Source organism: Protopterus annectens, chromosome 17.part0 (genome assembly GCF_019279795.1).
Source record: "Protopterus annectens isolate FY-2018-M chromosome 17.part0, PAN1.0, whole genome shotgun sequence".
NCBI lineage: Eukaryota > Metazoa > Chordata > Ceratodontiformes > Protopteridae > Protopterus > Protopterus annectens.
Genome location: NC_056751.1, coordinates 55220495 through 55247111, shown reverse-complemented (window position 1 = coordinate 55247111; position 26617 = coordinate 55220495). Strand labels below are relative to the sequence as shown.

Below are 26617 nucleotides of genomic sequence, written 5' to 3'. Positions count from 1 at the left end.
TCTCTTTTTCTTTTATTTCTATCCTATTTTTAATCTCCATTCTCATTTTATCCTACTCACTAGCTGTAATGTCTGAAGAAATGTCTGTCTTCCTAATAACTCTCAAATAATTTGCACTGCCCATTCCTTAAATTCCTCTTTTTTAACAAGTAGGTGGAGAAGCGCTAGTGTCCCATTTTTACTTTATTAAAGTACAGTTTTGTACCTACCATAAATGTAGATGTTCGAGGATTCCCTTGCTGCAGTCCTGACAATAGGGTATAGTCCGCGTCCCAGTCGGCCCGAATACCAGAGTATAAGGCTGACGTCGGTCATGGCGCCTTAGACTGACGTCAGTACGTCAGGGTACTAATGCGCATGACCGACGTCATTTCCTCAGTCTTTTCTTGCCCCAGATGTCAGAAGACCCAAAAGACAAGTCCCAAAACAACCTGCACCAAAAACATGTACAATATATACAGTAATATATACAAAAATATAAGCATGTAAACTCACCTACACAACCACCCTGAAACACAGAGGGAAGGAGGGAGGGTAAATTGGACTGCAGCAAGGGAATCCTCGAACATCTACATTTATGGTAGGTACAAAACTGTACTATGTTCTTCGCCTTCCCTTGCTGCAGTCCTGACAATTGGGTAGAATCCCAAAGCAGAGGTAAGGGAGGCTGGCAAATTATAAAGTAGCAGGAGCTGACAACATGCCTTGTAAAACAGCTGTGGCAAAACCAGCTCTAGTCTTAGAGTATATAGGCAGGTGATAATGCCTAGAGAAAGTATGCACTGAACTCCAAGTAGCTGCTTCCAGAATATCCTTAGTTGCCACCCCCCTAAGAAATGCTGTTGAAGTGGCAGTAGCCCTAGTGGAATGAGGCCTAATCCCAGCTGGAACCTCTTTGCCATGATGGGAATAACAAAATGCAATGCAAAAGCCAATCCACCTAGAAATAGTTTGTTTTGACACAGGCTTGCCCTGTGAACTTAAAGCAAAAGAAACAAGTAACTGCTGAGACTGCCTAAAATCTTTAGTCCTGCTCAAATAATAACGCAATTGCCTGTGTACATCTAAAGTGTGCAAAATCTTTTCCCCTTTATTTTGAGGATCTGCAAAAACGTAGGCAAATGAATAGTTTGGTTTAAAGCCACACTAGAAACCACCTTAGGCATAAAGGAAGGATTAGTGCGTAATGATACCCTGTCCTTATGGAAAATCAAAAGGGCTCTACTGCCATAAGGGCCTGCAACTCAGACACCCTTCTCGCAGAAGTAATAGCCAACAGAAAAGCAGTCTTCCATGACAAATATTTCAATTCAGCAGTAGCTGCAGGCTCAAAAGGTTGTAGAGTAAGTTTTCCAACACAAAATTGAGATCCCAAGCAGGAGTAGGAGCTCTGCGTACGGGGGTCTTATATTCTTTGCCCCTCTAAGAAACTGCTTGAACAAAGGATGCGAAAACAAAGGTGGGTCACAATCATAGTGAGCTGAAATTGCTGCAGCATGAATCTTTATGGAAGAGAAAGACAAACCTTTGTCCAATAATTCAGTAAGATATTGAAGAGCCACACTCAAATTAGGCTCTGAAATCTCCAAATTCTTTGCTGTACTCCAAAATAAAAATCTCTTCCATTTTTCTCGTACACTCTCCTAGTACTAGGCCTTCTAGCTTCCATAATCACATTTAAAACTTGTTGAGGAAGCTGAGACCTACCATGCTTCAACACAGAATATGCCAAGCTGTGAGATGAAGAGATTGAAGCTTGACATTGAGCAGATGACCGTCCTTCTGAGATAACAGATGAGGAATCAGAGGTAAAGGCCATGGAGGCTTCTTTACAAGACTCCTTAGAAGTGGGTACCAGTGTTGCCGAGGCCAATCTGGAGCTATCAAAATCATCCTTGGCCTGTCCTGTCTGACCTTTAGTAATACCTTTGGAAGAAGAGGTAGAGGTGGAAAGGCATAGACATGAAGGTTTTTCCAACTGAAAGACAGAGCATCCACTTTCCAAGCTGTGTGATGAAACCCCTTTGTGCAATACTTTGGCAGCTGGTGGTTTAGTGGAGAAGCGAACAGATCTATGTCTGGAGTTCCCCATGACACTGTCAATTTCTGAAATACATGAAGATCCAGTTTCCACTCGTGGGGATCCATGATTTGTCTGCTTAATACATCTGCTAGGAGTTCTGTGCTCCTGGCAGAAACCTTGCCTGAAGAGTCAGTTGCAGGCTTAACGCAGTCTCCCATAAAATCATTGCTTGCCTGCATAGAGGATAAGAATGTGTTCCCCCTTGCTTGTTGATGTACCACATGACAGTTGTGTTGTCTGTCAGAATCAACACCTGCCCTGGAAGAAGTAACTCCTTGAACGCCATCAATGCAAACTGGACTGCTAACATCTCCTTCATGTTGATATGTAGATGCTGTAGTCTGGCAGGCCACTTGTCTTGTATCCACTTTCCATTTAGATGAGCTCCCAAGCAGTGTCCGAGGCATCTGTCGTTAAAATCTGACTCGCCTCTGGCGGGTCACAGAGAGTCCCTTGTTTAGGTGACATTCCTGAGCCCACCACAAGAATTCCTTTTGAAGGCAAGGTATTATTTGAATGACAGTGTCCAAATCTTGGCAGTGCTGTGTCCATACATTTTGAGATACCATTGCAGCTTCCTCATATGCAGTTTGGCATTGGGAAGCACCAGAATACAAGATGCCATGAACCCTAATGCTTGAAGGACTGTCCTTGCAGTCAGCACGGACTGATGAGATAGTTGATGGAAGTAAAGTGACAGACTCTTTTGTTTGTCCGGGGTTAAAAGGCCATCTGGGCTGCTGTATTCAGTCTCACACCCAGAAAGCACATGTCTTGAGAGGGTACTAGACTGGACTTTATTTCGTTCACAGAATACCCTAGGCATCTTAGCACTGCTATGACATATTCCAGATGCTGTAGAAGGTGTTCCTTTTCTTGAGCCAGAATCAGGCAGACGACCAAGTAAGGATAAATTTGAATGCCTTGAAGCCTGAAGTAAGCTATCACTGGAGCCAGAACCTTTGTGAATACTCTGGGCAGTAGATAAGCCAAAGGGCAATGCAGAGAACTGATAATGAAAATCTCCAGTTGAAACCGCAGATACTTTCTGCAACTTAGCCTTATGGGCACATGAAGGTAAGCTTCCTTGAGATCCAAAGTTACCATCCAGTGATCCTTGCCCAGCAGAGGTAACCGTTGCTGTAACGTCAACATCTTGAACTTGGGAATGTCCAGATAAGTGTTGAGGATAGATAAATCCAAAATTGGTCTCCACGTGTTCCCCTTCTTTGGTACTAGGAACAGGCGAGAATAAAATCCGAAGCCCCTTTCTGACACAGGGACTGGCTGAATAGCCCCTATCTGGAGTAACTGAGAAACTTGCTTGTGAGCCTCTTTTCTTTGTGGAGGAGGAACATCTGGCATGCCTTTGAAAGGGGCATTGTGTGGAAATAAAATCTGTACCCGTGATGAATGATATCCAGCACCCATCTGTCTTGAGTGATTAAATCCCAATTTTCTTTGAAAAGAGACAATCTTCCTCCCAAAGGAGCTGCCAGGCGAGAGTCCACTGGCAGCTGAAAAGGCGGGTCATTGGTTGTGCTTACGACAGGACTGACCCCTGCCCTCACCAGAAGTCTGAGCAGGGGAACTGTCTGATCTAGGCCTAAACGAACCTTGAGCCCTGCCCCTACCACGTCTAGACCTACCCCTAGACTGGGAACCATAAGCAGGATATGTCCACCCCTTAGCAGGCCAATTTCTACTAAACTTGGAGGCTGCACCTGCAAAATCTTTAACAGTCTGCATAGACTTAGCTTTGTCCTCCATTTTCTTTAAAACTGCTTCCACAGGCGGTCCAAACAACACATCAGACTGTAAAGGAGCATCCAAAATCCTGGTCTTAACATGCTCAGCTAAATTCTGATCCTTCAACCATGCATGTCTGCGAAGAACAGAACTAGTAGCAGCCACCCTCGAGGAGGCCTGAACAGCATCAAAACCACACTGCAAAGAATGCTTACCCACTTGTTCAGACACATGAACCAAATCCAGCAATTCTTTACACTCAATACCTTCCGCCAAAGCATCCACCTTAGATTTCAATTGTGAAAGGAGATAATTCTGATATTTCAGCATATGAAATTGACAATTCAACGCCCTCATGGCTAGAGTGGAAGAAGTATATACTTTCTTACCCCACCTATCCAAAGCCCTTGCCTCTTTATCAGAGGGTACAGGATTTTTAACCACAGAAGCTTTAACACCTTTAGGCCCCTGAGAAACAGTTTCTGGGTCCGCCCTGGGACTCTTAAACAAATACTTATGAGCTTCGGGCACCCTATAATACCTATCAGGCTTAACAGGAGCAGGAGGCAAGGAATCAGGGTTCAGAGAAGCCTCTGCAAACACATCCTCCACCACATTCAACACAGGAGGAATAGCTAAGGGCCTATGCTGGGGCAAAAACAAGAATTCCCTAAGCCTTTTTCTGGAGTCAGAGTAATCTTGGCCTTCCCATTTAAAGTGCTCCCTCATGGAGTGAAGAGTCTCTGAAAATGAAAAATCCTCAGGAGGAGAAGCTGAAGGAGTGGAATCATCCACATCAGAATCAGAATAAGTAGGAAACTCTTGCAAGTCTTCCACAGAAGACTCTGAAGCCTGTGAACACTGTTCAAAACTATCAAACTCCTGTTCCACCCTAGGCCTCTTATCAGGTGGGGGCATAGAACCTCTAATCAGAGTAATCAAATCTTCTGCCATTTTAAGCATATGTTTCTTAGGCACAGAGCCGAAATGCTAGGAGAAGCCCTTACAGAAGCTGAACTTGGCCTTCCTCTAAAGAAGCTTTGGCAACAGAAGGAGAGGCCCTAACTACCCTGGGAAGAGAGGGAAGAACAGTTACCTGAGAAGCCCCTCAGCCTGGCCTACCTCCTGAGAGGGCACATCCTGTAACAGTAAAGTATCTGCCTGAGACTCCATAGAGACTCCTGGCAAAACCTCTGGCTCCCCTGAGCCTTCTAAAGGACCGGCGTCCGGGACTGCGGTTCCTCACCCCTAGACTTCACTGTTTTGTCCTTGCGCTTCTTAGATGAAGCAGGCCGGAGCATCCGGCGGCATAGTATAATTACAACGCTTCCCAAACACTAACCTAGCACAATCAAGCCTCCTCTTAATAGTGCGCTTGTTAAATCTAGCACAAGAGCGGCAACCAACAACGCCGTGCTCAGGCCCTAAACAAGGTATACACAATGTATGATAATCCCTATGCGGTATCTGCTTCCCACAAGAAATACAGTTATTCACTTTTTCTGACATCCGGTTAAATACTGAGGCAAGAAAAACCAAAATGTTCTAACGGACTTAGCCAACTCTGTATTCGGTCTGAAACTCCGGTTTCGGAAAATCTCAGAACGCCAACCTGCACTCGCAAAATTGCTTCTGCATCGGACCATGCGGCAAAAAAGACTGAGGAAATGACGTCGGTCATGCGCATTAGTACCCTGGCGCACTGGCGCCAGTCTAAGCGCCATGACCGACGTCAGCCTTATACTCTGGTATTCGGGCCGACTGGGACGCGGACTATACCCTATTGTCAGGACTGCAGCAAGGGAAGACGAAGAACATCTGGTATTTTCATCTTAGTTTTTATTGTTGCATGATCTGAAATAGTTATTGGATGCATGTCAAAGCTTTCAATTAAGTGCACATGTTCCCGTGAAATATAATTTCTATCTAGTTCAGCTCATTTATTGTACCTTAGGGAATAATACGTAAATTCTTTCTGAGCTGCTACATGACATTTTGTTAGGTTTCGAGAGATCCAGGGACAGTAAAAAAAGTCAGTTCAAACTGCAGAGCTTTCTGCATCTCCTTTAGAGTTGCGGTATGAATGAAGCAGTCAATCAGGTATGGATACATGTAAATGTTGTTTGTCCTGCAAGCAGGAAAATTAACTTAGCAAATAGACCGGATGCAGTACATAAACCAAATTGCAAAGAGATGAACTAGTAAAAGAAACCCCCTACTTCAAATGAGGAAAGATCTGTCCAGTCTAAAGATAAGTGAAGGCAGACATCCTTTAGGTCTAAAGTGATTGTGTAAGATTCTAGGAAGAGAAGAGGTAGAAGGATTACAATGTTAACATCTTGAGTTTTTGGACTTTTAGAAATCTGTTTAGTTTTGAAACATCCAACAAAGGTCTCATATTTCTTTTTGTCTTGTAACTAATAACAGTGTGGAGTAGAAACCTCTGACTTCTTTCCCTTTTGGTGATCACACCTATGGCTTCCTGTGACAAATGTTCTTGAACTGGGGAAAGACCAGGTTTACTTTTCCTGGGGGCTAGAGGGGAATCCAGAACATTTTGATTCACTTATAAAATGCAGTTTATATCCCTGTCTTAGGACTAGAAGTTTCTACTTACCATGAGTGATAAGTGTCACTCCTATGAGACCTATGCAACCTCTTAGTTTCTGTTGTGGAAGTGGAAGGAGAGTTGACCGAAGACCAGGTGAGTAGAGGTGGAGTTTGAGGAAGGAGGAGGAAAGATGAGCTCAGACAAGTCATAGCTTTCCCCTCTGTGTCACAGCCCTAGTAGCACTCATACTTCCCTTTATGGTATGCTTGTCATTTCAGCTTGTGGAAGCCTCTCTTAACATTTGACTGCTTCTCTCTATCTTGCCTTGCATAGACTGGCCAGCTCTTTGTGGGTTTGTTTCTCCTAATCTAGGAGCAGAGGAATGAAAATGCTGCTTGACAGCATCATAGCCACATTTAATACATTGTTAAGAGCTGCATAATTTAAGTACTTTCCCTTTAAGATCCCTGTCTTCTCTTTTAGCTGGTGCAATAGAAACACATTACATTTCAGCATCATGTGGCTCTGGTGATTAACAGCCCTAAAGGCCATGGTAACAGAGGTGCATGTTTCCTTCCAAGATCGGTTGAGAATCTTGCTTTCTTTGCCATCAGGAAGTATATTCTGTGTAAGGGCTACAGTACTTCACATGCTGGAATCCATGGCTACCACAACTGGATCCTCCAAAGGATTCTTATAAAGGTACTTGTGCAAACCACTGACCCTGCAGCGGTTTGAGAATCTGGCTCCAAGGATGAATAGCAAAAGCATCTTTCAGGGCTTCTACTACTGGAGAAATGGCTGATGGCTTGAGTTAAGGTTGGCTCAGAAATTCTATGTACAATATTTGGGCCTGGGAAAATTCCTCAGATCATCTGAAGCTCTCTATTAATCTATGAGGGGTTCACTAAATGGGACATCCCATAGGGAAGATTCACAGAATAAGGAGTCCACACAATATCAAACTCATACAGTAAGCTGGGATACCTTGTCTACATATGACAATTCATCTGCCTTTTAGTCAGAGGAAATAGAATGCTCAGGGAGCTAGCATTACTTTTTCAAAGTAGCAACACCTAGCACTGACTTCTCTTCATAGTTTCACTGCTTGTTTACCAGAAATTCCTAAAAAAAGTCTGGGCCAGTGTGACAGCCATGCACTGGCCCAGTAATCTAGGGGCCTCAATCCTCACCCCTAATCAATCCTCACCCCTAACACCAGGGGTGTCCACATTGGGAAGGATAACAATTACAGACACATTATAGTACAATTTCCCTTAAGAGTACGCAGAGAGCACAGTCAAAGGGTGGTTTCTCCCTTTCTCTCCAGATCCCCAATAAGACACCTCATTGGCACACCTATAAAGTGCAGATCTCAGCCCAGTGATCAAGCTAAAACCTCCAGCACCCTCTCTGTCCACCCAGTGCTTCGTGTCCCTGCCCATGTTGCTGACACACAAACACTAAGATTTGATTTAGAGACAAACACAGACACTACTGGAGAAGGTTGGCACAGGTTCTCCAGCTGTGCCCATTCCTGCCAGTCTATAAGGTAGTACCAGCTGCCACCAACCAATATCATCAGCTACTAAAAAGCTCCTTATCAAAGGGTGTACAATTATTACAGTGCAAAGTGTGACTGAACAGCAAGCTTACTGGAGTGGCTTGGCCAGTATCACTATAGGGTACCTGACAAATCTTCAAACGCTCAAAATTTCGAACGTTACATGGTCAAGACCAAACGTTCGAAATTTTGAATGTTCGAAGATAGAATTTCAACGGCGCCATATGGCACAGATAGGGAGAATTTCCCTTTTCTGCACTGAAGTGCGGTATCGGAGTTGGTATATTTAAGTGGGGGGGTGTGGGGGCGCAGCTGTTAATCTTTTTTTACTTTTTTTTTTTTTGATGTTCGAACATCCAAATGTCGAACATTTGGTCTCGACTATGTAATGTTCAACATTTTGGATGTTTGAACATTTAACATAGACCCTCACTATATACATGCAATGTACTCTAGAGCTAAAATTATCTCTATATAAAACAGCCACAATTGAAAGGTTTAAAAATATTTAATAAGAAGAACACAAGACAATACTTATTACTACACAGTGCTAGTCAAGAGTTCAGAGATCACAGGAAAATATTTAAAATAATACAGTAGAATAGTTCTGATATCAGTATAGAAAACAACTAGTCTAATCTTTCTATGTCCAAGCTATTTCTAAGAGAGACACTAAAGTCTAAGATCCTACTTACATACAGAGCACAGGCAGAGTGTGAGTTGGATGTTCTCAAGACGTATGCAAAATGCTCTGAGTCTCTCTGTCTTTAAATTGATAGCACAGTACAACTGACTCATTTCAGATTACATAATTTTTTCTCTGGTTCCCAGGCTAACAGAAACTCAGAGTTTAGCAGCACTTTTGATTTTGCACCTGATCAGGAAGCTACAGCAATAAAAGACATTATACATTCAAATTCTAGCAATTAACTCTGGTATCAAAACAACAGCAAGAATTTTTTCATCCAGACATCTCGGCTCCAAGTTTTGAGATCAAACAATTATACAATGCTTGAATTATCAGCTTTCCTCCAGCAGAGTGCTATGTGGTTACATTTTTGAAGTTTAACATCCAATACATTTTTCTTATTTAAGAGAACAATCCTGTGGCTTATATTAATATTTACAAATGACAGAATTATCTACAAAATTCTATCTAGCTAGGCTGGCAGCCTTCACAGATCTTAACAGCCAACATGATTTTTTTTATGTGAGGAAGCCTAGAATGAGGTCCCAACCAGCATGAGCTATGGAAAGCTGGCGAATCTCTGTTATGGTCTGTAATGGGATGCCCTATGTCTGAAAGTGAGGACTTTGTTGGAGTACTCAGATTGTGGGCAGATATTTGTGATCTCAGAGTACCATCAACATCATAGCACACTATCAAAGGGATACCACCTTCACCCTTGCTAATTACAATCCAGGAGTCATAACTGCAGGTCAGTACAGGCCTCTGGAGTAACAGACAACAGGGTGGATTTGGCTCAGGAGAATGTGCCCACATTCAACTGTGTGGCAACCTTTGGTAGGGTCAAGTCAGAAGCATCAGCAGAACCAGTTGGCAAATTTTGTGGCTGCAAAAATGCCTTGGGAACCTTGCCACCCTTGAGCTAAGTGAGATTTATGGCCTTCAATAGACTGTTCTCAGCTTTCAGATATTTCTTCTCTATGAGGCACTCCTCTGAATAATATATATATATATATATATATATATTTTTTTTTTTACAGGACCTGGATAATGCTGTGGAAGTTCGAGGCCAGGCACACAACTTCTGAGTTGAGTAACCCCAGACAGATTTCACTCTCCACTTGACTGCCCTCTGGTTAAATCCTGCAAAACAGGAATAATTAGGCATGCTGTGCTTATAACCTAGATAAAAAGTACAGTTTTGTACCTACCATAAATGTAGATGTTCGAGGATCCACATTGCTGCAGTCCTAACTATTGGGTAGTCCGCTGTCCAGTCGGCCCGAATACCAAAGTATATGGCTGACGTCGGTCACGTCGCATTAGACTGACGTCAGTACGTCAGGGTACTAATGCGCATGACCGACGTCATATCCTCAGTCTTTTCTTGCCCCAGATGTCAGAAGACCCTAAAAAGACAAGGCCAAAACCAAAACATACCAAACATACCTGCACCAAAAATATATACAATATATACAAAGGTACCAGAATATAATCTCACCTACACAACCACCCCTAAACACAGAGGGAAGGAGGGAGGGTAAATTGGACTGCAGCAATGTGGATCCTCGAACATCTACATTTATGGTAGGTACAAAACTGTACTATGTTCTTCATTCCACATTGCTGCAGTCCTAACTATTGGGTAGAATCCCAAAGCAGAGGTAAGGGAGGCTGGCAAATCATAAGGAAGCAGGAGCTGATAACATGCCTTGCAAAATAGCTGTGGCAAAACCAGCCCTAGACTTAGAGTAGAGAGGAAGGTGGTAATGCTTAGAGAAAGTATGCACTGAACTCCAAGTAGCTGCCTCCAAAATATCCTTAGTTGCCACCCCTTAGAAATGCTGTTGAAGTGGCAGTAGCCCTAGTGGAATGAGGCCTAATCCCAGCTGGAATCTCTTTGCCATGATGGGAATAACAAAATGCAATGCAAAACCCAATCCACCTAGAAATAGTTTGTTTTGACACAGGCTTGCCATGCGAACTCAAAGCAAAAGAATCAAACAACTGCTGAGACTGCCTAAAATCCTTAGTCCTGCTTAAATAATAACGCAATTGCCTGTGTACATCTAAAGTGTGCAAAATCTTTTCCCCTTATTTTGGGGATCTGCATAGAAAGTAGGCAAATGAATAGTTTGGTTTAAAGCCACACTAGAAACCACCTTAGGCATAAAGGAAGGATTAGTACGTAATGATACCCTATCCTTATGAAAAATCAAAAAAGGCTCAACCGCCATAAGGGCCTGTAACTCAGAAACCCTTCTTGCAGAGGTAATGGCCAACAAAAAAGCAGTCTTCCATGACAAGTATTTCAGTTCAGAGTAGCTGAGGCTCAAAAGGTTGTAGAGTAAGTTTCTCCAACACAAAATTGAGATCCCAAGCAGGAGTAGGAGCTCTACGTGGGGGTCTTATATTCTTTGCCCCTCTAAGAAATTGCTTGAACAAAGGATGTGAAAACAATGGTGGGTCACAATCATAGTGAGCTGATATTGCTGCAGCATGAATCTTAATGGAAGAGAAAGACAAACCTTTGTCCAATAACTCAGTAAGATATTGAAGAGCCACACTCAAATTAGGCTCAAATCTCCAAATTCTTTGCTGCAGTCCAAAATAAAAATCTCTTCCATTTTTCTGCGTACACTTTCCTTGAACTAGGTCTTCTGGCTTCCATAATCACATTTAAAACTTGTTGAGGAAGTTGAGACCTGCTGTCTTTCAAAACAGAATATGCCAGGCTGTTAGATGAAGAGTTTGAAGCTTGACATTGAGCAGATGACCGTCCCTCTGAGACAATAGGTGTGGAATCAAGGGTAAAGGCCATGGAGGCTTCCTTACCAGACTCCTCAGTAATGGGTACCAGTGCTGCCGAGGCCAATCTGGAGCTATTAAAATCATCCTTGGCTTGTCTTGTCTGACCTTTAGAAGCACCTTTGGGAGAAGAGGCAGAGGTGGAAAAGCATACACATGAAGATTTTTCCAACTGAAAGAAAGAGCATCCACTTTCCAAGCTGTGTGATGAAATTCCTTCGTGCAAAACTTTGGCAGCTGGTGGTTTAGTGGAGAAGCGAACAGATCTATGTCTGGAGTTCCCCATGACACTGTCAATTTTGAAATACATGAAGATCCAGTTTCCACTCGTGGGGATCCATGATTTGTCTGCTTAACACATCTGCTAAGGAGTTCTGTGCTCCCGCAGAAACCTTGCCTGAAGAGTTAGTTGCAAGCTGAGCGCAGTCTCCCATAAAATCATTGCTTGCCTGCACAATGGGTAAGAATGTGTTCCCCTTGTTTGTTGATGTACCACATGACAGTTGTGTTGTCTGTTAGAATCAACACCTGCCCTGGAAGAAGTAACTCCTTGAAAGCCATTAATGCAAACTGGACTGCTAACATCTCTTTCATGTTGATATGTAGATGCTGTAGTCTGGCAGGCCACTTGTCTTGTATCCACTTTCCATCTAGATGAGCTCCCAAGCAATGTCTGAGGCATCCGTCGTTAGAATCTGACTTGCCTCTGGCCGGTCACAGAGAGTCCCTTGTTTAGGTGACATTCCTGAGCCCACCACAAAAATTCCTTTTGAATGCAAGGTATTATTTGAATGACAGTGTCCAAATCCTGGCAGTGCTGTGTCCATAGATTTTGAGATACCATTGTAGCTTCCTCATATGCAGTTTGGCATTGGGAAGCACCAGAATACAAGATGCCATGAACCCTAAGGCTTGAAGGACTGTCCTTGCAGTCAGCCCGGACTGAAGAGATAAGTGATGGAAGTAACTGGAAAGATTCTTTTGTTTGTCCGGGGTTAAAAAGGCCATCTGGGCTGCTGTATTCAGTCTCACACCCAGAAAGCACATGTCTTGAGAGGGTACTAGACTGGACTTTATTTCGTTCACAGAATACCCTAGGCATCTTAGCACTGCTATGACATATTCCAAATGCTGTAGAAGGTCTTCCTTTTCTTGAGCCAGAATCAGGCAGTCGTCCAAGTAAGGATAGATTTGAATTCCTTTTAGCCTGAAGTAAGCTATCACTGGAGCCAGAACCTTTGTGAATACTCTGGGCGCAGTAGATAAGCCATAGGGCAATGCAGAGAACTGATAATGAGAATTTCCAGCTCGAAAACGCAGATACTTTCTGCAACTTAGCCTTATAGGCACATGAAGGTAAGCTTCCTTGAGATCTAAAGTTACCATCCAGTGATCTTTGCCCAGCAGAGGTAAAAGCTGTTGTAACGTCAACATTTTGAACTTTGGAATGTCCAGATAAGTGTTGAGGATAGATAAATCCAAAATTGGTCTCCACGTGTTCCCCTTCTTTGGTACTAGGAACAGGCGAGAATAAAATCCTAGGCCTCTTTCTGGCACAGGAACTGACTGAATGGCTCCTATTTGGAGCAACAGAGAAATGTGCTTGTGAGCCTCTGTTCTTTGTAGAGGAGGAATGTCTGGCATGCCTTTGAAAGGAGGCAAGGTATGGAAATAAAACCTGTAACCGTGGTGAATGATATCCAGAACCCATTTGTCTTGGGTAATTAAATCCCAATTTTCTTTAAAAAGAGACAGCCTTCCTCCTAAAGGTGCCGCCAGGTGAGAATGTACTGGCAGCTGAAAAGGCAGGTCATTGGGTCTGCTTACGCAAGGACTGACCCCTGCCCTCACCAGAAGTCTGAGCAGGTGAACTCCCTGTCCTAGGCCTAAAAGAACCTTGAGCCCTGCCCCTACCACGCCTAGCCCTACCCCTAGACTGGGAATCATAAGCAGGATAAGTCCATCCCTTAGAAGGCCAATTTCTACTAAACTTGGAGGCTGCACCTGCAAAAATCCTTAACAGTTTGCATAGACTTAGCCTTGTCCTCCATTTTCTTTAAGACTGCTTCCACAGGTGAACCAAACAACACATCAGACTGTAAAGGAGCATCCAAAATCCTCGTTTTAACATGCTCAGCTAAATTCTGATCTCTCAACCAGGCGTGCCTACAAAGAACAGAACCAGTGGCAGCCACCCTCGAGGAGGCCTGCACAGCATCAAAACCACACTGCAAGGAATGTTTACCCACCTGTTCAGACACATGAACTAAATCCTGCAACTCTTTACACTCAATACCTTCCGCCAGAGCATCCACCTTAGATTTCAGTTGTGAAAGGAGATAATTCTGATATTTTAACATGTGAAACTGACAATTCAACGCCCTCATGGCTAAAGTGGAAGAAGTATACACTTTCTTTCCCCATCTATCCAAAGCCCTTGCCTCTTTATCAGGAGGGACAGGATTTTTAACAACTGAGGCCTTCACACCTTTAGGCCCCTGAGAGACCGTTTCGGGTCTGCCCTAGGACTCTTAAAAGATACTTATGAGCTTCAGGCACCCTATAATACCTATCCGGTTTAACTGGTGCAGGTGGCAAAAAATCAGGGTTCAGTGAAGCCTCTGCAAAAACATCTTCCACCACATTCAGAACAGAAGGTATAGCTAAAGGCCTATGCTGGGGTAAAACAAGAATTCCCAAGCCTTTTCCTGGAATCAGAGAAATCTTGACCTTCCCATTTAAAATGCTCCCTCATGGAATGCAGAGTCTCTGAAAATGAAAAATCCTCAGGAGGGGAAGCCGAAGGAGTAGAATCATCCACATCAGAATCAGAATAAGGAGGATACTCCTGCAAGTCTTCAGCCGAAGACTCAGAAGCCTCGAACATTGCTCAAAACTCTCAAACTCAGGTTCCACCCTAGGCCTCTTATCAGGAGGGGGCATAGAACCTCTTATCATAGTAATCAAATCCTCTGCCATTTTAAGCATATGTTTCTTAGGCAAAGACCCTGAAGCACTAGGAGAAACCCCACTGAAGCTACACTTGGCCTGCCTCTCAAAGAAGTCTTGGAAACAGAAGGGGAGGCTCTAACCACCTTAGGAAGAGAAAGAAGAACAGCCACAAGAGAAGCGCCGTCAGCCTGGGCTAATTCGTGAGAGGATAGATCCAGTAACACTAAAGTCTCTCCCTGAGACTCCAAAGAAACACCTGGCAGAACCTCCGCTCCACTGAGCCTTCCAAAGAACCGGCGTCTGGGACTGTCGGTTCTTCCCTCTAGGCTTTGCTGCTTTGTCCTTGCGCTTTTGGCGAAGCGGCCGGAGCATCCGACGGCATTTTATAATTACAACGCTTCCCAAACACTAACCTGGCACAGTCTAACCTTCTCTTAATAGTGCGTTTGTTAAATCTAGCACAAGAGCGGCATCCAACAACGCCGTGCTCAGGCCCTAAACAAGGTATACACAAAGTATGATAATCCCTATGAGGTATCTGTTTCCCACAAGAAATACAGTTATTCACTTTTTCTGACATCCGGTTAAATACTGAGGCAAGAAAAAACCAAAATAATCCCCAACGGGGTACTTAGCCAACTTTGATTCGGTCTGAAACTCTGACTTCAGAAACTTTCAGAACGCCAACCTGCACTCGCAAAACTGCTTCTGCATCGGACCATGCGGCAAAAAAGACTGAGGATATGACGTCGGTCATGCGCATTAGTACCCTGACGTACTGACGTCAGTCTAATGCGACGTGACCGACGTCAGCCATATACTTTGGTATTCGGGCCGACTGGACAGCGGACTACCCAATAGTTAGGACTGCAGCAATGTGGAATGAAGAACATCGGGCATTTACTGTGAAACAAAACACATGTACTAACTTTTTATGCAGAATTTGACATTTAGCCCTTACACCTGAAAGCTAAAACAAACTAGCAAAGAAAATAATTTTATTTTAAAGGGATACTTACTGGAACTCTTGAAGCCAGGTCACACCAAAGGACTGATGACACAATAACAGTGCATTCAATGTTGAGAGAACTATTGCAAGAAAGTGCTGATGATGGCACAAGCTAGCACTGATAACCAAGTGGGAGTGTATCCTTCCCAGTCAGAAGGAAAGGAAAGAGTGAAAAGCTTTCAAAGTCAAGCTGGCTGTCTGAACTTCAGTGGCAGAAGTTCCCAAGAGTAATTACTGCAAAAGCGAGCTGCATGATGAACATTTAAAGTTCACCAGTTAGAGGTACCCAGTATATTCTGTGATGTTTAATACCTGGCACCTTCCTCAACGCACTCTTTTGAACTATATAAATCCACTTTCCAGTCTAAATTACCACAAAATGATACAATTTCTCAGAACACTTCAACATTATTTCTTAATATTCATTGAGATAGCCGATGTCTGTGTTCCAGATTTAAGAACAAAGATAGGTGATGACTGAATATTCTGTGTTCCACGACGAAACAAAAATATTTTGACAGAATATCTAACACATAAACTTTGCAATGCTCTCGTAGTTGAGCACAGAGGGTCAAGGTAATAAGTTGATAATGAGTTTCATTCTGCATTCCTGGGTCTGACTCCCTCCATCACCATTTGCAAAATTGTGTGACTGAACAGTTAATCCTGAAAAGGAGGCACTTGTGCTTAGTGGCCTTAGATGCTTAAAGAGCAAATAATAAAAAAGACACAGGTAGCAGATATTACATGTATTACTAACAAAATGCAGCAACAGAACTGTGCAGTGCACATATCTTCACTGACTAGACAGACTGGGACTATGTTGTACAAATGACCTGTGCTTGGTTTGCATGTAATGCAAGAACTTGCCCCTTTCAACACACATCTACTATTTTCTCAAAGACACACATACACACACAGGCAGCTACGGGAACTGACTGGAACTCAACATGTTAAAAATAACCTCAAAGAAAACAAAACAATGACCTATATCAATCACAATGCTAATTCTGTCCTTCTGAACTTTCAAAGGTATATGGCAGCTATGATCACCCCAAGCTGCTTTTTGTTTAGAGTTGCAATTTCCGACCAAAAGTGTTGCTTGGTATGCAGAGTTCTAACGGCAGATAATGGTTCCCACAAGGCAAATTTCAAACGCATATCTACTAAGCACTAGAAAATTATAAAATGACAGTTTGTTTAGCTAACAGCACCATCACAATGGACACTCTCTAGTTTGTCAAAGTCCCACTGTGTTCTCTCGGCCCATACTCGGGTACATTTTAAAACGTGTGACCAAAATGAAACAGTTACATATTTACTGTTAAATATTCAGTTGTGTGCTTCACAGTATCAATGGTTGCTTTACTATCGGTATTTTATTTATAAATATGAAAGTACACTGTGTTTACATACTTTTATAAAATGCATACTGACAGAAATTGACTCCTCGTTCTCATTATTTACTAACCTGTTCATGATCACTGCCTGCTCTTCAATTAAATTTCCTTCTCCAATGACAATTGGCCCCGCCTCTGCAATAATCCTGGCTTTAGGGTGGACAACTGTCCTTGGACCTTTCAGAAAGAAATATGGATAATTTGTTTTTTAGTGCCCAAAACAGCATCTTTCACAGAACATAAACAGAAGAATCACAATATTCCCAATTCAGATCAGCTATAAGCAAATTACATTTCTGCAAAGTGTTCATACAACTGCGTATGTCTCAAGATGCTTGCATCAGGAATCTAGCATATTAGTAACTCTGTATAACTAACTCCAATACTATAAAACAGTACATTTCCTGCAAGGTATAAAGCAAGTTTAAAATCAAATTGTTTTTTTGTCACACTGGACATCATTTCTTTAATGCATGCTTAGCAGCTAGTTCTTAGAATTAAGTCAGATGTAAATTCAAATGATAGTTCTGAAAAATATGACAAGTCCTGCAACCTTACCAATCCTGGTATAACACTTTACTTGCCTGGACGTTTTGCAAGTGTTCACCAATGAAAAGGAAAAATAGCAGTGTCATCTGTTATGCTGCCACTTAACAGAAACTACATTCTACCCACTTGTAATCAAAGTGTTACTTGGTTATGTAGCTCTGTTTGCAATACCATTTTAAGAATTGTTCATTATCTAATACTGTCCAAGATATTTTTTCCTCCTTTATCTATGCAAACTTGTTTTAATCTGTCTCTGAACTTGGTTAAAACTTTTAAAAATTCTGTTTTTTTATTAAGATTTTCAGAAAAATGTTTCACAAGTGATACAGAAGTAATGCAAAATACATATTCTCCATCACAAATTATATCAGAAGATGTGGAGGGACAATCAGAAAACCCCAATTACTAGTCAATGTTCCATAAAAGTGAACTGCAGAAAAATGCAAACAGAAGACAATTAAAAAGTAGTCCGTCTACAAACTGCACTTTTCTGCATCAGTGTGCTATTTTTTTTCTGACAAAACTGCAGCACTAGAAAAACATGACCAATTGGAACTCTGTGGCTTCATAAAACAAAACCAGCTGTAGCAAAAACATACAAGCAGAAAACAGCTTAATTTACATGCTTCTTATATTTGCACTTTTCCACTTTGGTTCTGATTTTTTGTTTTAAATACAACTGTAGTTGAGTGGGGAAATTAAAAGAGAAGTAACTGCAGCAACAGTAATTACAAGAAACAGTAGCAAATGCTACGAGACAGAACAGCACACAGATTTCTCAACTACTGTTAAGTCTGTGTGCTTATCAGCTTCATGGCAGCTGCACCAGAAATAAAATTTCAAGGATAAAGTATCAGCATACAACATTGTGTGGTGTGTTGGCATATTCCCCTGCATCTTTAAGATGGATGGGTGTCTATGCATGTGTGTATTTCCCCTGCATCTTTAAGACAGATGGGTGTCCATACATGTGTGTGTGTGTATAATATATATATATATATATATATATATATATATATATATATATATATATATATAGATAGATAGATATGCATATACATATATATAGATATATATATATATATATATATACACACATGTAAATAAATATATATATATATATATATATATTTATAGACACACACACGTAAATATATATATATACACACACACACACATATATATATATATAGATATATATATATATATATATATATATATATATATATATATATATATATATATACACACACACACACACACGTGTAAATATATATATATATATATATATATATATATATATATATATGTAAGTTGTATGGTTCTGATGAAGTCATATTGTTCACTTGATGAAAGCACTCAACCATTTTACATTAAAGTTGGTGGTGCTCCTGAATAGCAGCTTCGTTTTTTTTGGTATTGGACATTTGTACTGTGGACACCTGCTTTGTGGTGCTGGATTTCCCAGGAGACGTGTTTGGATATTAGTTTTTGGACATTTTGCTTTGTTGTAAATATATATATATATATATATATATATATATATATACACACACACACACACACACACAAAAAATGAAATACACAATTGGTCAGCTTTTCAGATATTCTTGGTCCTATGCAAGTAGACGCGCAACTGTCTATGAACATCCAGTAATTGCAAGATATATTCTCCTTTGTTGGTAAACTTAGAAAAGAATACTGACAACTTAATGGTTTGATTAGTATTGGATTCTGACACCATACTTGGCAGAAAGAATGGATTAGTATGTAAGGTCACTCTATCTTTGTGGAAAATTAAGTATGGAGGTTTACAGAATAATGCTTGGATCTCAGAAATTATTCTTGTGGAAGTTATAGGTTCATAGGTTCATACTAGACAATCTGCCCTAGGGCATTTATAAGCCTAGCCAGAATGTGTTTGGCTTTCGCCACCCATTTTAAATTTATTTTGCTATGCCCTTTTTCGAGGTTAGTATACTGTGCCCCTGTCTAACCGTGACACAGAAGTGATACCCGAGGTAAACCTACGATCTCCCATCCACTCATCAAGATTCCTCTTGAAGAGAGTCAATGAGGGACTCTGCCTAACCTGGACTGGGATTTTATTCCAGAGTGAAGGGAGCCTCTGGGTTATGAATCTGTCCCTCCAGCATGTCCTATTTATTTCAGTGCTGAGGTTCAAGTCTCTCGAGCACGTAGCTCGATGGGATTTGGATTTTCTGAGGTGCAGCATGTCCATTAATTCCGGGTTGGACATGGCTTTATACGTCAGGCACAGATCGCCTCTGAACAGGCGGTATGCCACTGAGTAGAGCTGGAGTTTCTTTAACCGGGCAGCATATGGCATCTGTTTGAGCCCTTTGATCCTCTTGGTGAGGTACTTTTGGGGTCTTTCCAGTTGCTGCAGGTGTCTGGTAAGGTACATCCCAAAAGGGGCATTGTACTCAATTATGGGCCTTATGAGGGATGGGTAAAGAGGCACGATGACCTCCCCTGATCTAGATGTGAATCCCTTCATGATTAGGTGGGCTATATAAAATGGTTTTCTAACCACTTTGGCCACGTGGTTGTCAAATGAGAGATTGCTATCAACTTGGGTCCCCAGGTCCCTAATTACTTCTTCTGTACTTAATGGATTACCACCTGTGTGGTAATTTGTGGGCACTTTGTTTTTGCCAAAGGGGATGACTATACACTTTTTGGCATTTAGCTTGAGACCATGGCTCTGGCACCAGTTGTCTGTTTCTATGAGGCCCTTTTGGAGGATGCTTGTGTTGGCTGGAGAGTCGATTATGGCGCCCAGTTTGCAGTCATCTGCGAACTTGGTCAGCCATAGTCCTTCCGTGTTGGCCTGTACCTCCGAGAAATATATACCGAACAAGAGAGGTCCCAGGACTGAGCCTTGTGGGACACCACTTGTAACTGATTTGGAGTCTGACATGGCTCCAGCAATTCTAACCATGTGGGTTCTGTCCTTGAGCCAGTTTGCAATCCATCTAGTGACATAGGGGTTTATATTTAAGCTGGTGAGCTTATCTATAATGCCCGAGTGGGGTATTGTATCGAAGCCTTTGGCAAGGTCCAGGTAGGCTGTGGACCACCTTCCCCTCGTCAATGGCCTTGGTGACTGTTTCAAAGAAATCGACCAGGTTTAAGAGGCAGGATCTGCCCTTAACAAAGCTGAACTGGGTAGGATCCAGTGTCTGTAGGTCCCCAATATCTTTATTTATGAGGTCCATGATGATCCTTTCCATAGCTTTGCAGACCAAGCTAGTCAGGCTTATGGGGCGATAGTTTCCAGGATCTGTTGAGGCACCACCTTTATGGAGAGGGACCACTGTTGCTGTACGCCACTCTTTGGGCACATATCCTGTAGTAAGGCTGAGATTGAACAGTAGTTTTATGTTTGGGTTTAGCTCTTCTTGGAGTTCATGTAGGACGCAGCCCGGGACACCGTCTGGTCCCATTGATGCTGTGTTTTTTGCTTTGGAGATGACGGCTCTTACCTGAGCATCTGAGATGTCAGGGGGGCAGCACTCTGCTGGGATAGATATTTGCCCTTTTGGTGGGGGGGGGGGGGAGAAGTTTGCACTGAACCTGTCAGCTAGGATGTTGGCAATGTATGTGGGTTCAGTGTATTTTTTATCATTTTGGACTAATTCTGAGCATATCTGGGAATTCCCACCCAGGTTCCTAACAGAACTAAAGAAAGCCTTGTGATTATCCTTAGTGTCCTATGCAATATTTCTCTCGAAGCTGGCCTTAGACAATTTTATGAGTGCCCGTAGTTTTTTGCTAATACTGATCAGTGATGCCTTCCCTTTTTGGGATTTTGCTCTATCATTTAGTAGCTTCCTCCTTCTATTGTATAGTTTGTTTATGGCTGGGGTCCATCAGACAGGACGTCTGCCTTTGGAGGATTGGGTCTTGGTTTTATTTGGGATCGCATGATCCATGCATTCCTGAAGGTGTTCATAGAATGCGTTTATAAAGGATTCTGCGGTCTGGGCCGTATTTTCCACAGGCCGGGGGCTTTGAAGGATTCCACCTCGGTTTTGAGGAGTGTGAAATTTGCTTTAGAGAAGTTTTTCACTGTGGTTTTCTGGGCAGGGGTGGGGTCGGGATGTGAATATCCAGTGAGATTAGTTTATGGTCTGATCTTACCAGTGAGGGATACACTTCTGGTCTGGAGCATAGAGTCCCCATGTTGGTGATGATCAGGTCCAGTATGCTTTCCCCTCTTGTGGGAGTGGTAACAAGTTGTTCCATAGCATTTGAGTTTATAAATTCTAGGAACCTTTGGGCTAGGGTGTTGGAGCTAGAATAATGCTCCCAGTCTATGTGCATGCCACAAACCTTCCTAATGTAAAACAACTGGTCTGAAGCCCAAGTGCTTAATCCAAAAAGACTTAGAATGATAGCTACACTTTAATCAAGTTACTACCAAGCAGTAATAAATACAATTGAATACTTTAGAGAATGCCTGGATTAGTGCTCAACTTACACAGACAAAGCTAGATCCAGCAGGCCCGAATCCAGTCTATGCCACAGCAAACAAGGCGCACCAACTTCAGTAAGAAGCAGTTCAGATATGCATGCACTATAAGCCTTCCAACCAGAAATTCCCAGCTCAGAAGGGCAGAGTCCAGCCTCTCCTCCCACAAGAGTGCAGACCACGAACCCTCTTAATGTAAAATAATTGGCCTGAAAGCCCAAGTGCTTAAACCAGAATTAATACACTTTTAGAATAACAGACACTGAGCCCTCAATCAGCAGTTCCCAACCTAGAAGTATGTAAGCTACCTGTTCTGCCACTACAGTGCAGACCACAAACCCTCTCAGTGCAAAACAACTGGTCCGAAGCCCAAGTGTTTAAACCAAAAGGCTTAGAATGAGTTACACCAAGCAGTAATAAATACAATTGAGTACTTTTAAGATGATGCAAAAGTAAAATAAAGTAGGTAGAAACACAAGTACAGTAAAAGCAGATTACATTTTTTTTTTCTGAACAAGTGCTGAGATCAAAGAAACAGATTTGAGTGCTGAAACTAAAAAACTGGCTAGTTATAAGAAAAAAAAACTAAGCTAGAAGGCTTCCCTCCAACACAGAAGGGCTTGGGGGCTCAGAAGCCTACAAATAGTCTATACCACTTAACAGGAAAGGCAGGAAACAAGCTTAAATTTTTTTTTCCGTTTCCCAGATGCTCTCTTTGTACACAGTAGGAGTGCCTGAAATCAGAATATGATCTCACTGCACTCAGTTGAGTGAGCAAATGAGATGGGCCCAGAAGGAGTATCCAAACACAAATTTACAAGAGGGGTGGGCAGTTTCAAGGCCACTAAGATTAACACCAAAACAAAGACAGGGAGGGTGGGTGCGACTAACTGAAGATCAGAGTCAAAACTTCCAGTTCAGTTAATATTCCTGCAACACACAGTTAAAATCAATTTAAATACTGTATTTTTTGAAAGAAAAGTGCAGATAAAGGTACTTAAATTCTCTTATACGTCCAGTTGAATACAGCAAGTTCTTAGCCGGCCAAAGCTGAGGTTTTTAAGCAGAAAATATTTCACACTGTACCACTTAAATAGGCAAGGACAGGAAATCAAAGAATGTGGCTACCCCCACACCTGTAATTACTAGCAAATAACAAAATTCAGCAAACACTGACTAACTTCCAGTTCAGTTAATATTCCTGCAACACACAGTTAAAATCAATTTAAATACTGTATTTTTTGGAATAAAACGTGCAGATAAAGGTACTTAAATTCTTTTATATGTCCAGTTGAATACAGCAAGTTCTTAGCTGGCCAAAGCTGAGGTTTTTAAGCAATTTTATGGCAAAGAAGAAAATTGTCTTCAACATTAGATACTTAAAGGTCACATGTAGCTGCTGGTTCAAATGGGGATTGAGTGAGAGATTGTAGCATCATATTCAAATCCCATGGAGGAGTAGTCTCTTTAAAGGGAGGCCTTAGGAGAAAAGTACCTTTTAAGATAGCCTTGCTCAACTTGTGAGGAGCTATGGAGGAGCCATTGAATCCAGTGTGGTAATTAGAAATGTCTGCCAATTGCAGTTTAACGGTAGAAGAACTAGCACCGTTTAGAAATTAGTACACTAGAAAGTCCAAAATGTAATTAATAGGGGCTGAAAAGGGGTCAAGGTTGTGTTGTTGTGCCCAAATAACAAACCTTTTCCATTCGCTAGAATGTATCTTGTCAAAGGTTTATGGGAAGATAAAAGTATATGGCGAACAGGTGAAGAGAGCATCGACTGTCTGGCTATTAATGGAATTGGAGAAGCCAAGTAGTCAGCCTGAGGTTTAGTATGCCTGGAAGCATCATGCCTGTTGGGTGAGACAGGAGGTCCGGAGTCAGATCTAGAGTCCATGGTGGTTGAACCAGCTGAGGAACAGAGGTAGGGAAACCAAATGTGGCAAGGCCAACAGGGTGCAAATAGGATTACTGTGCTTTTCTACCTGGCAGCTTTCTGTAGAAATTTTGGGATCAATGGAATTGGTGGATAGGCACATTGAAGACCAGAAGGCCAATTGTGAAGTAAAGCATCCCTTGATGACTTCCCCTGTGGAGGAATTAGGGCAAAATATTTGCTGCACTTTTTGTTTAGGGGAGAAACAAAGACTGCAGCAAGGCTGGCCCCACTGGTGGAAAATCATATCCTGTCAGTTTTGTTGAGGGACCTTTCATGAGGAAGAAGAATGCACTTGCTCAGTTTGTCTGCTATCACACTAGATTTCCCCAGTATGTACACTGCTAAAAGAAACTTGTTGGAAGAGATTGCCCACTGCCAGACCCAGAGAGCTTCTCAACACAACAGGTAGGATTTGGATCCCCCTGGTTTGCTGATGTACAATACAACTAACATTTTGACCATTTTAATTGCAGCTGTTCGAGATAGGGCAGCATCTTGAAATGCCTGCAATGCTAACAGCACTACTCTCATCTCCAGAACATTTATGTGCAAATTGGCTTTTTCAAGGGGCCAGGTGCCTGGATTGTCTTTTCCCAGATAATGTCCGCCCCCCACCATATCTGGGAAGGAACCGCAGTCAATATGTACTTGGGTTGTTGGGGTGTGAAGGGATGGCCCTGAAGTATTTGGCTGGATTGGATCTGCCAATTTAGATCACTTTTGCACGTTTGAGTGATTCTTATCTGGTACAACACTGACTGACAAAGGATTGACCACTGACCCATTAGCATCCACTGAAAGATCCTCATGTGAAATCTAGCTACTGGAAAGAACAGTTGTGTAAAATCTTACCATAACCATAGATGTCCTTCTCTGCCATGGTGCAGTATTCTTGGTGTGGAATTTCCTGCCTTCAGGCGACTCGTACATCGGCTTCTATACAAAAGCATCAGCTTGGCTGTTGCAGCTGTGTGGGACATCACACGTAGGGCCATAAACCACGGACCTTAAGTGTAACGTCTGCACGCACAATCCTCAGAACTTGAAGCTAAGCAGGCAAAGTAGATGGCCCAACAGGATAGGCTGCCAAAGGTGACGTGTAAAAGGCACTAGGTCTCTTCCGTAATGGAGAGTGGCATCAGGGAACAGTCAGACTGGTAGCGCCTGTGAGGGGGAATGGTGGGTGGGAAGGAATACTGCAACATGGAAGAGAAGGACATCTATGGTTATGGTAAGATTTTACACAACTATTCTATGTCCTTCTATTCCTATGTTGCAGTATTCTTGGTGTGGGAGAGTACCACAGCTTAGTTAGATGAAAGGGTGGCAGATGCAGAAGATGATTCCACAAAGCCTTGCGTGATTGCCCTGGCAAATCCTGCACGTGCTTTGGAGATTTGGTCCAATTTGTAATGTTTGGTGAAAGTGTGGATAGTGGACCATGTAGCTGCTTCCATAATGGAAGCTGTATCCATGCCTTTTTGGAAGGACTTGGAAGTGGCCACTATTGTGGAGTGTGCCTTAACCCCAACTAGAGGGGTTTTTCCATGGTGTGAGTAACAGAAACAGACTGTATTTCTCATCCAGTATGCAATGGTCTGTTTGGTGACTGCCTTGCCCAATGCCCTGGGGTGGAAAGATACAAAGAGTTGTTTGGATTTCCTAATGTCTTTAGTCTTGTCCAGGTAAAATCTCAGTTGCCTGTGGACATCTAGGGAGTGGAGTATCCTGTCCCCTTGGTTTTAGGAGAGGGGAAAAATTGGGTAGGTGAATGGATTGATTTAGAGATAAAGTCATTGACTACCTTGGGCATGAAGGAGGGGTTAGTTCTCAGTGTGACCCTGTCTCTATGAAAAAAGGTGTAAGGTGAGCATGCCATTAAGGATTGTAGCTCAGAAACCCTTCTGGCAGAGGTAATAGCCACTAACAGTACTGTTTTCCAAGTACAAAACTGTAGACTGGCTGTATTAGCCAGTTTGAAGGAGAGCTGGGTGAGTTTTTCCAGGATGAAGTTCAAGTCCCATGGAGGGGGGATAGGCCTCTTAAGTGGTCTGATGAGTAGGACCCCTTTAAGGAAAAGTTTCACATGTAGCCTGGCTAACAAGGGAGGTTCCAGATGTAAGCAGGCTGATAATGCAGAGAGGTCCACTTTCACTTAAGAATAGGAAAGTCCACCCTTGATATGTTAACATATATGAGAGGGCTAGGGGGTGTCAGCCTCGTAAGGGTCCCTTTCCTATCCCAGAAACCACAGAGTAAATCTTTTCCATTTAGCAAGTAGGGAGTCACTGGCAAGATTTCTGGTTTGTCCTTCCTGATTTTCAGGACGACTTTCTGAATCAGAGGGAAGGGGGAAAGGCGTAAAGGAACTTCCCCTCCCAGGTGAAACTGAAGGGGTCTACTCTCCAGGCTTGGGGGGAGTAAGTCTTTGTGCAGAAGGTCTGCAGCTGCCTGTTCTGGGGGAAGGCAAACAGGTCTATTTGTGGAGTTCCCCACCGGTGGACTATGTCTAGGAAGACCGTCCTGTCCAGCATCCATTCGTGTTGTGGAGAGGATGTTCTGCTCAGGAGGTCTGCTTGCTTGTTGTCCTGCGAAGGGATGTAGCTAGCTTTCAGGGATAGGTTGTGCTGGGATGCTAGGTCCCAAATTAGTAGGGCTAGCCTGCACAATTGGTATGCCTTGGTACCTCCCTGTTTGATGTACCACATTACAGTGGTATTGTCCATCACTATCAGAAGAGGACCTGGTGCCAGTAGGGGTATGAAGGTCTGCAGAGTTAAAAGAACTGTCATCTCCCTTACATTAAAATGTTTGGTTTTCAAGGGAG

The 26617-nt window shown here is 42.5% G+C and overlaps 1 protein-coding gene across 1 annotated transcript in view; it reads right to left on the bottom strand.

Annotated features, from left to right (window-relative positions):
- DCTN6 (dynactin subunit 6) overlaps positions 1-26617 on the bottom strand; it is an 856966-nt gene that overhangs the window by 550037 nt on the left and 280312 nt on the right. The window contains exon 3 of the mRNA XM_044059469.1: positions 16876-16981. Coding sequence (XP_043915404.1) covers positions 16876-16981 — 106 coding nt within the window. The remainder of the gene's footprint in view (positions 1-16875; positions 16982-26617) is intronic.